The 11,986-nt window shown below is 45.1% G+C and overlaps 1 protein-coding gene across 1 annotated transcript; it reads right to left on the bottom strand.

The window, feature by feature from the left end:
• Nucleotides 1-4,778: 4,778 nt before the first annotated feature.
• On the bottom strand, nt 4,779-11,179 carry LOC138750552 (uncharacterized). The gene is made up of 2 exons (XM_069912650.1): nt 5,483-11,179; nt 4,779-5,377 (listed from the first exon to the last, which is right to left on the bottom strand). The coding sequence occupies exon 1, from the start codon at nt 6,010-6,012 to the stop codon at nt 5,665-5,667; it is 348 nt and encodes a 115-aa protein (XP_069768751.1). The 5' UTR covers nt 6,013-11,179; the 3' UTR covers nt 4,779-5,377; nt 5,483-5,664.
• Nucleotides 11,180-11,986: the final 807 nt, after the last annotated feature.

Below are 11,986 nucleotides of genomic sequence, written 5' to 3'. Positions count from 1 at the left end.
AAAATGAAATTGTCTGATTCTGATATAATGGTGTCTTAGCTGAAATCTTACCTTTCGATCCTATAAACTGATTCCATTTATACCATTCTCCTATCAAATGTTTCAATACTGTCAGTTGATACTACTGCAAAAGCAGAGGATTCCATTTATATATAAAATAATGTATTGTTCTTTCTTGTATTTGATCCATCTCCACATTCACCCACATCGGAGGTTGGTCAATATCAAACAATCTATTCATAAACTTTAATTGTGCTACTTGATAATAATTTTGAAAATGTGGAATTGATGACCTCCCAAAACATACCTCCATGTCAACTTTTGCATAGAGACTCTAGACAACTTACCTTTCCATAGAAAGAAACAATCTGCTTTATTTAATTCCTGAAAGAACTTTCCCGGTATAACACTCAGAATAGATTGAAACAAATACTGAATGCGTGGATATATACTCATTTTAATACAATTTACCCGTGTTAACAGTGACTCCTTCCATCTATTTAAATCAAACTTAATCTTATTTAATAATGGTACATAATTTAAGCTGTATAAATTTTGATACTCTTTATCCATTATTATGCCCAAATAATTTTATTTGACCATTTAAACTTCATAAGTTGTTTACAATCTGAATAATCTCCATCTGATATTAGTAATATCTCACTTTACTTTATAGCCTGACATTACCCCGTATCTTTTCAACAAATTTTGTAATGGTTCGAAAGAATTCTTAGGTTGAGACAAATATATCAACACATCATCTGCAAACAGATTAATTTTATACTCTTGCCCACCAATTGTAATTCCCTTAATATTCATTTCTTGCCTAATTGCTTGGTTCTATAACTAATGCAAATAAGGCTAGTGACAGCGGACGACCCTGTCTAGTGGATCTAAACAAATTGAATGCCTGCAAAATCTGTCCATTTGTCACCACCCGAGCAGGAGTATTAGTATATAATGCCTTAACCCAACTGGTAAAGAGTGGTCCAAATTTATATTTTTCTAACACCTTAAATAAAAATTCCACTCCACACTGTGGAAAGCCGTTTCCACGTCTAGCGCTAATATCATTGTCTGGTTGAGTTGTCTTGAAGCATTAATTATTGTAATTAATTTAGTAATATTATCAGCTGAATACCTGTCCTTGATAAATCCTGCTTGATCCACATGTACTAATTGCGGTAAAAGGTTAGCCAATCTGTTTGCTAAAACCTTTGCTACAATTTTGTAATCTACATTCAATATTATTATTTATTAATATTAGTCTGTATGACACAACTTTTAATGGATCTCTGTCTTTCTTTGGGATGAGTGTTATTAATGCCCTTGAAAACGATTCTGGAAATAAACCTGTATCAGTGGCGAGCTTCAGTACATCAGAATATTCCGGAAATAACAAATCATAAAAATTTCTCTAAAATTCCAATGTAAATCCATCTTCTCCAGGTGATTTTCCACTTGGCATAGATTGTAACGCCTCCTTAAGTTCCAAATCAGTAAATGAACCATCCAAAGTCTTAATATCCTCTTCCTCTAATAAAGGTAAATTTAAATTTGACAAAAAACAATCAATCTGCTCCATATCCGAATTCCCTTCAGATAAAGTCCCGATAAAATGTACAAAATTCATCATTAATATCCTGTGGTTTATGTTATCTCTGAATTTCTCCTAACTGCATTCTAGGCACTTGTTCAGTTTCCAATTGCTAAGTTAAAACCGTATGTGCTCTGTCCCTCAACTCATAGTAGAGCTGTTTCCATCATTGAATTATTTTTTCACAATTGTATTATAACAAAGCTTCAATTTGGACAACTGTATTTTATTATCCTCAGTTGAATTTTTCTGAAATGTCTTCTCTAATGTTGCAATTTCTTTCTCTAAGTCCTGAATTTCTGCTATATATTGTTTCTTCACTTTTGCTGTGTAAGTAATAGTTTGACCTCGTAAATATCTTTTTTAAAGTATCCCATAACATAAAATTACTTTGAACTGATCCCTTATTCGTTTCTAAAAAAACCTAATCTGATCTCTTACAAGCGTAATAATTTCAGGTTTTTTTTAACAACATTTCATTAAATCACCAACAATAACAGGTTTCCACCATCTCTGCGATACTACGTGAAATTAACAATAATGAGTGATCTGACAGAATCCTACTCTTATACTCAGCCTGTCTGATTCGACCCTGCAAATGGGCTGATACCAAAAAAAACTATTCTTGAAACCGAATCATGACGTGCAGAATAAAAGGAAAAATCCTTTTCGGTCGGATTCCTCTGTTCCCATATTTCCACTAAATTTAAATCCCCCATCAACTCAGTTATTCTTTTCGCCATTTTGTTTTTTTTTCACAATTTTTCGAGATTTAATCAACAACGGATCCAAACAACAATTAAAATCTCCTCCAACCATAATATTCTCATTGATTGATTCAAATATAAAAATGCATCAGGAACAAAGTGAACATCATCTTCATTCAGTCCGTACAAATTCATCCAAGTCCAAGCCTCTGAAAATAGTTTCCAATTAACCTTCAAAACCCTCTCTACATGAGCAGAAAAAGATTCTAAAAAGGCACCTTTTTATGTATCTCCCGATAGTTTTTACCTGGCCCACCAGGAGTCACTGTTTTCACTTTTGTACATGGTTTTTCATTGTTTGAGAAGATTTTATAATTTGCAATGTTTTCCCGGGAATTTTAACAGCTCTTGGCTAATATTGTGAACTCCGAGTTGCGCACATATTGAAATATGAAAATAAAGTATCTATTTTGAGGAACAGAAGGAAAGGACACTGCTGGTGACACATCTCAGAGAGCAAAGGTGCAGGAAGGGGGAACATTGCAGAGTGCGTCGAAAGAACCAAACACTTGTTGATCCAAACCAAGACTTTTATTAACTAAAAGACTGGAGCATATCATAAGTGGGTCGACCAGTCCAGAATGACCTGGTCTGGCTAGGAGAAATCCTTTAAGACCTGCCAGTAGGTGTGGCTACACTCTCAGCCAATCACAGTCATCCTACAGTACACTCTGGACAGATACACATTGGTGTTAGAATCTGTACTATCAGGGGGAACGACCAGAAGGCAATTGCTGTGTTATGTGGCTTTCTGCAGGTGTGCAGAAATGCTGGGAAACAATTCTGGGGGCCATCTCTTTTTCTTCACCCGTTACAGAGCAGCAGGTAGCTGGGAGAAAACAGCAAGGCTGCAGAGAGACAGATAGATTAGGAGAATGGAAAAAGAAGAGGCCAGTGAATTCCAAAGTAGGAAAATGTCTGGTCATGAACTTTGGGAGAAGGAATAAAAGGGCAGATTATTATTGCATAGGGTGAACATTCAAAATTCTGGGGGAGATGGACCTTGGCATCGCCGTGCAGGATGCCCCATAGGTTAACTTCCATGTTGGTGGTCAATCAGCTGATTGGAATGTTGGTATTCATATCGCAAAGAATAGGATATAAGAGCAGGGATGTGATGTTGAGGCTTAAGAAGGCACTGGCAAGGCAGCACCTGCAGTAGCGGAGAGAGTTTTGGGCTCCTTATTGAAGAAAGGATGTGCTGGCATTGCAGAAGATTCACAAGAATGATTCCTGGAATGAAAGGATTAATATATGAGGAAGGTTTGATGGATCTTGGACTATACTCCTTGGTGTTCAGAAGAATGATGAGTGGTAGGGGTCCTAAGAAGCACTTCGAATGTTGAGAAGCCTGGATACAGTAGATGTGGTAAAATTATCTCCCATGTTAGAGGAGTCAAGGACGAGAGAGCACAACTTCAGGGTTGAAGGATTCCCACTAAAAACAGAGGTACAGAGGGATTCTTGACACACAGACTGCAGAACCTCTTGAATTTTTTAACTGGTGGCTGCAGTGACCAAATCATTGGGTGCATTTAATGCACTTCAACTCTGTCTGCTGCAACAGGGTGGATCTCCCAGTGGCCACCCATTTCAATGCTTACATGGCTGACCGTGGACTCAAGCACATTTAGATTCTGATGAAAACAATTCATTAAATCAGTAAAAGTTCAACCACAGCAACTGCTGGAATATAAGTTATACAAAACTGCTGGAAAAAGCAGGTCAGGAAGCAGAGAAACCAAGAACTGGAGAAGTAAGAAAACAAGTGTATTTGAATTGACAGGCTGGAGAAAACACAGAATAGGTGTTGGGAAATTTGCAAAGAAAGTCCTGGCCAAATAATGTAAGAAGCAGCCAAGTGGAACCACAAGATGCCCCTGTTATGCAATTTTCCCAGGTGGCACATTTTTGTGGCCTTGTCTTGAGATGTGCATCTATATGTGGTGCTTAAAAACCCACCGTTAAGCTGGAGGAGCTCAGCCCGGATTTTCAGTGTCCATAGGAGATCAAGATATATTCCCAACATTTCAGTCCTGAGCCCTTCTTCAAGGAATGAGCCAGATACAGGAACTCTTAGAAAAGGCACTTTCAGGTGGCCAAATGCCCCACTTGTAAAGCCGCATATAATGGCAATATGGGCTGCCGGAAGGCCACCTGAATGCGCAGGATGCGCCTGCCAAATGAACTTGGTAACCCTCCTCCGAGAGGTATAATCGGCACAACACAGAAATGCTGTGGTGCCGGGTGGAGGTGTTTGTTGTGTTTACCATTTTTGTTTTTGTTCTGCGGTGTTCAAGTGTGGAGTGTATTTGCAATGTGATTTGTCCGTTCCATGGTTTACATCTAGTTTAAACATAATGTGAAATGTTTACATTGCTATATCGAACTCAGATATTTATGAAGCAATAAGATTTCTCAAAAAATGTTTTTTATTACATTTTTGACAAGCACACAAGTCTCATTTATATGCAACCATTACTTCACGAGAACACATAACATGCCAGGCAGTAGGCTCATGTTGTCGCATTGGGTGGGGAGGGTGGAGGGGGGAACAAGTTGTGGAAATTAGGAGCTAGGTGGCAGGGTCATACCCTTACAGGATGGACAAAATGGCAGAATGGATGGCCTGGTGCCCATGGGCCTGCTGATTGTGACAATCTGTGCTAATGGGTGCAGGACCATCTGCTTCAACCAACGTCCACTCTGACAGAAAGTCTTCCTTGTTAATCTCACATATATTGTGCAGGACACAGCGAGCAAACACAACACCTGGGACTAAGGTGGTAGAGATATCCAGACGGTTGGACAGGCACCACCGGCAGCCATTTAGACGGCAATATGCATGTTCCACCACTATCCTTGCAGAATTAAGGGCCTTGTTAAATCTTTGCTGATCCAGATCCAGTCCTTGGTGCTGTGTGAATCCCTTCATCAGCCAATTTCATAGTGGATATGCCAGATCACCCACAAGATGCGCTGGAACCTCCACTCCATTAACATCCTTGGACACCTGCAGGCACAACAATGGAGAATGTTGTTAATTCATACACATGACCGTTGACACAATAAGCATACATAAGATTGACACATGGAGCTTTGTAGGGTGAACACTCACGTCAGGTGGGAAGTGGTATCCGCCCTGGTCCTCTTCCTTTCTATACAGAGGAGAGTTGGTAAGCACTCGGGCATCATGGGTACTGCCCGGCCAACAAACACATCTGAGAAGCTGTAACGTGAATGGAAAGCACAGTGAAGTGATAGACATTGAGATGTGATGTGATAAAGACCAATAAAGGCTTAGCTCACCAGAATCTGTGGTCGACCACCGCTTGCAGAACCTTTGCGATTGTAGTAGGCTGCAGCATGCAAGCTGGGGGCAATAATGGGAATATGTGATCCATCAATGGCACCGGCACACATTGGGTATCCCCTTTGCACCAAGCTGTCATTGGTCTCCTGGAGACGTGTTCCAATGGGCAGGGACATGAGACGTTTACCGAGGAACTTCGTCAAGGCGGCCGTCACCACCTGCACCACCATGCACACGGTGCTGATGCCTATTCCAAAGATGGGACTGATGGATCGATACTCACAAGGGGTGGCATACCAGCGCAGAGCCACAGCTAATCGAAATCCCGGCTCCATGGTTGCTGCGCCTGGTCTATGCGGCTTCAGGTGAGGTTCTTAGAGTTCCAGCACGAAGTGAAAGGTGCCATGCGACATACGAAAGTGTTTCCTCCATTCAGCAACATCAAATTTGGTGTGGTCATTTCTCCAGAACTCAGTGCCCTGGGATCAGTTCAACCTCCAGAGAGACCCATGTGTCACTGACAAGCATCATTCACCTTCGTCTGTGAACAATGGTGGGCAAAACCTCTGAGCAGAAACAATTTCAAGCTGGCACTGGAAGGTGTTGTTAAGGTTACTGAACGCTTACTGTAGCTTTTGACAATTCACATCTGATAGGTAATAGACTCAATCAGCTGTGTTTGGGCGGGAAACCAATATATGAATGGGCTGCCTTTTGGAGGTTGGGACCCTGTTGGGAAGAATTGATCATTGAACCCTGTCTGGAAGATTTGCTGGCCTAAAGACTTGTATTTTCTCACCCACTCTGGAAGCCTGTGAGTGAGTAAAACCTATACTGGTTGTATTTTCATCGGAATTTATAGCTATCCTATAAATACAAACTTCTCCATGTCCGCCACAAGAGTGGGGATCTCCCAGTGGCCACCTGCTTCAATTCCCCATCCCATTCTCTTGCTGACAGCCTGTTCATGGTCTTGTCGTGACTGCAAAAGGTGGTGCTACTGAAATGAAGCACCTCCACACAGCATGAAGTGAACCAGTAACTGCCTTTATATGAACCTCTCGTGCTGCTTTTAGGGGACGACCTCATTCCTCTCTGGGGTGCGCTGGTCTAGGGGAGTGATGTCAGTGCGTTGCGGAGTTGCTGCAACCAGGATGTGGCGACATCTCCCAGGCAACATGTGTCACCAAATGCATGCTTCTCATGAGAAGGGAAGGGGGGCCTATGCCATCTTGTACCAACTGACTGGGACAGCGATTCGGCCCGCCTGACCACATGGTCGCTCGGCCTGCTATGAAAAACCTCATCCCTATCACATCCAATTAACACCTTTTGTTGGGCTGGATTTGTCCCCTAACCAGAATTCTGAGCCTTTCTGAGATTTCCTGCTTCTGGGTTATTCTGTTTATTCCTTGAAGAAGGGCTCAGGCCTGAATGCTGGAAAGAATAGCTGAGTTCCTTCAGCATGTCAGTGTGTTTGTAATTATAATCACAGCGTCTGCAGACTTCTGTGTTTCACTCATCTTTATTTGTAATACAAAGAACTGATGTTGGCAGTGGTGGTGGGGAGAGAGTGGGGGGTGGGGAACCATCTGATGGCATCCTCATTAGTACCTGGACCTACCACTTTGTGTCAGCCTATCCCAACAACTGGGAGCTACAACCCTGCGACAGTTCCCATAGAATTAGAGGACTAACAGTAGATCTGTGTGGAAAGAACAACCTTAGCTGCTTCTTGCCCTTTCGTGTAAGACTTTATTCGTAATAAATGATCGACCACAAAAAACCCTGTTCCAAGTCTCTTTCAGCCCTTAGTATCATGTCCATACATTCCCATCATTGAACATTTTACATGCGCTCTCTGTTTGCACTCGGATGGTGAGTGGGAGCAGTTCCTTTGGTGCTTCAACCTTCTCCCGACCCCTGCACAGAAGCTGTTCTTCATCCTGCTGATGCTGGTTCTGATCCTCCTTTCTCTTCCTTGATGGGAGCAGCTGAGAGATGCTGTGGGCAGGGTCAAAGGGCTTCTCCAGGATTTGGCATGGCCTCTTCAGACAAGGATCCTGCTAGATCACACTGATGGGGAAGAGGGAGACTCCAGTGATCCTCTCTGTTGCTCTGAGGGTCCTGTGGATTGACTCCAATCCATTTCTCTGCAAGGACCCTCTCATCCAGTTTAGTTTGTACTTGTGTGGTGTTTCAAGGTCCCTCGGCCTGACGGAGATTGCCGATTCTATCGCATCTGCTGATTCCAAACGACCTTAGTTCCTCCGTCCTGTCGGGTCGGTCCGATTTAATGTTTCTCATCTTTTGTTTGATTTTTTAAGATTGTGTAGTGGATGTGTGTGGGGTATAAGTGCATGGGTGCTTGTGGGTGGGTATATGTGTGAGCATGTGGCGTGTGTAAGAAGGGGTGTGAGGGACAGTGTGTGTGTGTGTGTGTGTGTGTGAGGGAGTGGGAGTGTCTGTTGGCATTTGGGTGAGTGTGGTAGTGTGTGTGTGCGTGCATGTATGTGGGGGTTTTATTTACAGTGAAAAAGTATATACAGAATATTTACAATATATACAGAATATATACAGAAGAGTGAACAAATATATACAAATATATCAACGATCAAATATATACAGAACATATGTACAAAGCACAACATCGACGTCAAATGAAAAGAACTCGACAAAATTATCTCACTTATCGAACACGTCCCTGATATAAAAGCACATCTACCAATTTGCCCCGAAAGAGTTGGGGTTGTGTGTGGGATTTGGGATGTGTGTGTGGAGTTGTGTGGAATTGTGTGTGTGTTTGTGGACTGCATGTTCGGGTATTGGGGTGTTGGATGGAACGTGTGAGTGGATGTGTGTGGTGTGTGTGGGTGAGATTGTGCGGTGGATGTGTGTGGGTTATATGTGCATGGTTGCTTGTGGGTGGGAATGTGTGTGGGCGTGTGTAAGAAGGGGTGTGGGGGAGGGTGTGTGTGTGAGGGTGTGTGTGCAGATATGTGGGGCTTTTGTTTACAGTGAAAAAGTATATACAGAATATATACAATATATACAGAATATATACAGAACAGTGAACAAATATATCAACGATCAAATATATACAGAACATTTGCACAAAGCACAACATCGACGTCAAATGGAAGGAACTCGACAAAATTAACTCACTTATGGAACACGTCCCTGATAGAAAAGCACATCTTCCAATTTGCCCCAAAATCATTGGGATGTGTGTCTGGAGTTTTGTGGGATTGGGGTGTGTGTTTGGGGTCTGCATGTGGGGTTATGGAGGGAATGGGTGAGGGGTTGTGTGTGGGGTGTGTGGGTAGGATTGTGTGGTGGATATGTGTGGAGTGTATGTGCTTGGGTCCTTTTGGGTAGGTATGTGTGTGGGCGTGTGTAAGAAGGGGTGTGAGGGAGGTTGTGTGTATGTATGTGTGCGTGTGGGAGGGTGTGGGAGTGGGTATGTGTGCGTGTGTGCATTTCCTTCTTTCCATTTTCCATAAGTGAACAAATATATGCAGACATTTGTACAAAGCACAACATCGACGTCAAATGGAAGGAACTCGACAAAATTATCTCACTGATAGAACATGTCGCTGATATAAAAGAACATCTTCCAATTTGCCCCGAAATAATTGGGGGGACCTATCCTGAACGATTTTCAGAACCTTTCATTCTAAATCCCGACTTCCAGACCCATATTATATTCGTCTAGGAACAAAGTCTACTTTAAATACAAGAATCTGGTTCGGAGACGGGATTAAGGGGAGAGGGAGAAAAGAGATCTATTGGAGTGTGGATGTGTGTGTGTGTGTGGGGTCACTGTGGGAGTTGTCTGAGTGTGTGGATTGAGTGTGTGGGAAGTGGATGTGAGAGGTTTGTGTGGGGTGAGTGTTTGGTAAGTGTGGGGATGTGGGGTGTGTGTGTAAGTGGGAGTGTGTGTGGGAAGTGTGTGTAAGTATGTGGGTGTGTGGGGTGTGTGTGGGAATTGTGTGTGGTCTGTGTGTTGTGTGGAGTCAGTGTGGAAGGTGTCTGAGTGTGTGGGAAGTGTGTTTGTGGGTGTGTGTGAGAGGTGTGTGTGGGGTGTGTGTAAGTGGGAGTGCGTGGGTTGTATGTGAGGATTAGTGTAGGGGGCTGTGTGGGGGTGTCTGAGTGTGTGGATGGGGGGTGAGAGTGTGTGGGATGGGTGGATGGGGGTGTGGAGGGGAGTGTGTTGTGGGGTATGTGTGTGGGAGTGTGTATGAGGGGTATGTGTGTGTGGGTTATGTGTGGTGTGTGTTTGTGAGGGATGTGTGTTTGTGGGGGGTGGATGTGTAGGGAGTGCGGTGTGTGGGGGTGGGTGTGTGTAAGGTGTGTTAATGTGGTGTGTGTGTGTGAGGGATGGGTGTGTGTGGGAAGTGTGTGTACATGTGTGTTTGTGAGAATATGTGTAGGGGGCAGTGTGGGGGTGTCTGAGTGTGTGGATGTGTGGGTGTGGGGTGAGAGTGTGTGGGATGGGTGGAGAGATGGTGTGGAGGGGTGTGTGTTGTGGGGCATGTGTGAGGGTGTGTGTATGAGGGGTGTGGGTGTGGGTTATGTGTGGTGTGTGTTTGTGAGGGATGTGTGTTTGTGGAGGGTGGATGTGTAGGGAGTGGGGTATGTGGAGGGTGGGTGTGTGTATAGTGTGTTAGTGTGGGGTGTGTGTGTGTGAGTGATGGGTGCGAGAGGGGTGTGTGTGGGAAATGTGTGTAGATGAGTGTTTGTGAAGATAAGTGTAGGGGCTGTGTGGGGGTGTCTGAGTGTGTGGGTGGGGGGTGAGAGTGTGTGTGAGATGGGTGGGTGGGTGTTGTGGAGGGGTGTGTGTTGTGGGGTATGTGTGTGGCAGTGTGTGTGGGTTATGTGTGGTGTGTGTTTGTGAGGGATGTGTGTTTGTGGGGAGTGGGTGTGTGGGGAGTGGGGTGTGTGGGGGTGGGTGTGTGTATGGTGTGTTAATGTGGTGTGTGTGTGAGGGATGGGTGTGTGTGGGAAGTGTGTGTAGATGTGTGTTTGTGAGAATATGTGTAGGGGGCAGTGTGGGGGTGTCTGAGTGTGTGGATGTGTGGGTGGGGGGTGACAGCGTGTGGGATGGGTGGAGAGATGGTGTGGAGGGGTGTGTGTTGTGGGGCATGTGTGAGGGTGTGTGTATGAGGGGTGTGGGTGTGGGTTATGTGTGGTGTGTGTGAGGGGTGTGTGTGTGGTTGTGAGGGGTGTGAGTTTGTGGGGCATGGGTGTATGGGGAGTGTGTGAGGGGTGTGGGTTTGGGGTGTGTGTGGGGGTGTGTATGTGTGAGTGGGTGTGTGTGGCAGGGTGAGTGTGTGTGTCAGTGTCTGTGTGGGGCACCAACGTATATAGGACATGGCAAGCATTGCATGCGCCCCCACCCCGCTTGTCAGCGCTACTTCCATCCCCATACTTGTCAATGATGACGTCATCTTGCACCCCTTGACACATCAGCGATGGCACCAACCTCCCTCCCTCCATCAGCGATGGCACCGACCTCCCTCCCTCCATCAGCGATGGCACCACCCCCCTCCTTCCATCAGCGATGGCACCAACCTCCCTCCCTCCATCAGCGATGGCACCAACCTCCCTCCCTCCATCAGCGATGGCACCACCCCCCCTCCTTCCATCAGCGATGGCACCACCCCCCTCCCTCCATCAGCGATGGCACCAACCTCCCTCCCTACATCAGCGATGGCACCAACCCCCCTCCCTCCATCAGCGATGGCACCAATCCACCTCCCTCCATCAGCGACAGCACCAACCCCCCTCCCTCCATCAGCGAAGGCACCAGCCCCCTCCCTCCATCAGCGACAGCACCAACCCCCCTCCCTCCATCAGCGAAGGCACCACACCCCCTCCCTCCATCAGCGACGGCACCAACCCCCCTCCCTCCATCAGCGACGGCACCATCCCCACCCTCCATCAGCGATGGCACCAATGCCCTCACCCACACCTCCCCATGGGTCAGCGACTGCACCAATGCCCTCACTTCCACCATGGGCGCTATTTTGGGGTTTGTGTGTGTGGGGAATTTGGGTAAGTCTCTGATGTTTAGGGATGTGAGTATGGTGTGTATGTGTGGTGGGTTAGTGTGTGTGGTGGGTTAGTGTGTGGGGTGGATTTGAGTGTGGGGGTTGTTTGTGTTTGTGTGGTGTTTTTGTGTGTGAGTTTGTGTGTGTTAGGGGTTTTGTGCTTGTGTGGTGTTTATGAGTGGGGTTTGTGTGTGTGTGGGATTTGAATATAGAGAGTGTGTGTGTGGGTATGGGATGTGTGGCTTGTGTGGGGTTT

Source organism: Narcine bancroftii, unplaced genomic scaffold (genome assembly GCF_036971445.1).
Source record: "Narcine bancroftii isolate sNarBan1 unplaced genomic scaffold, sNarBan1.hap1 Scaffold_166, whole genome shotgun sequence".
NCBI lineage: Eukaryota > Metazoa > Chordata > Chondrichthyes > Torpediniformes > Narcinidae > Narcine > Narcine bancroftii.
The sequence above is the reverse complement of the archived record's forward strand: the minus strand, read 5'-3'. Positions and strand labels throughout refer to the sequence as shown.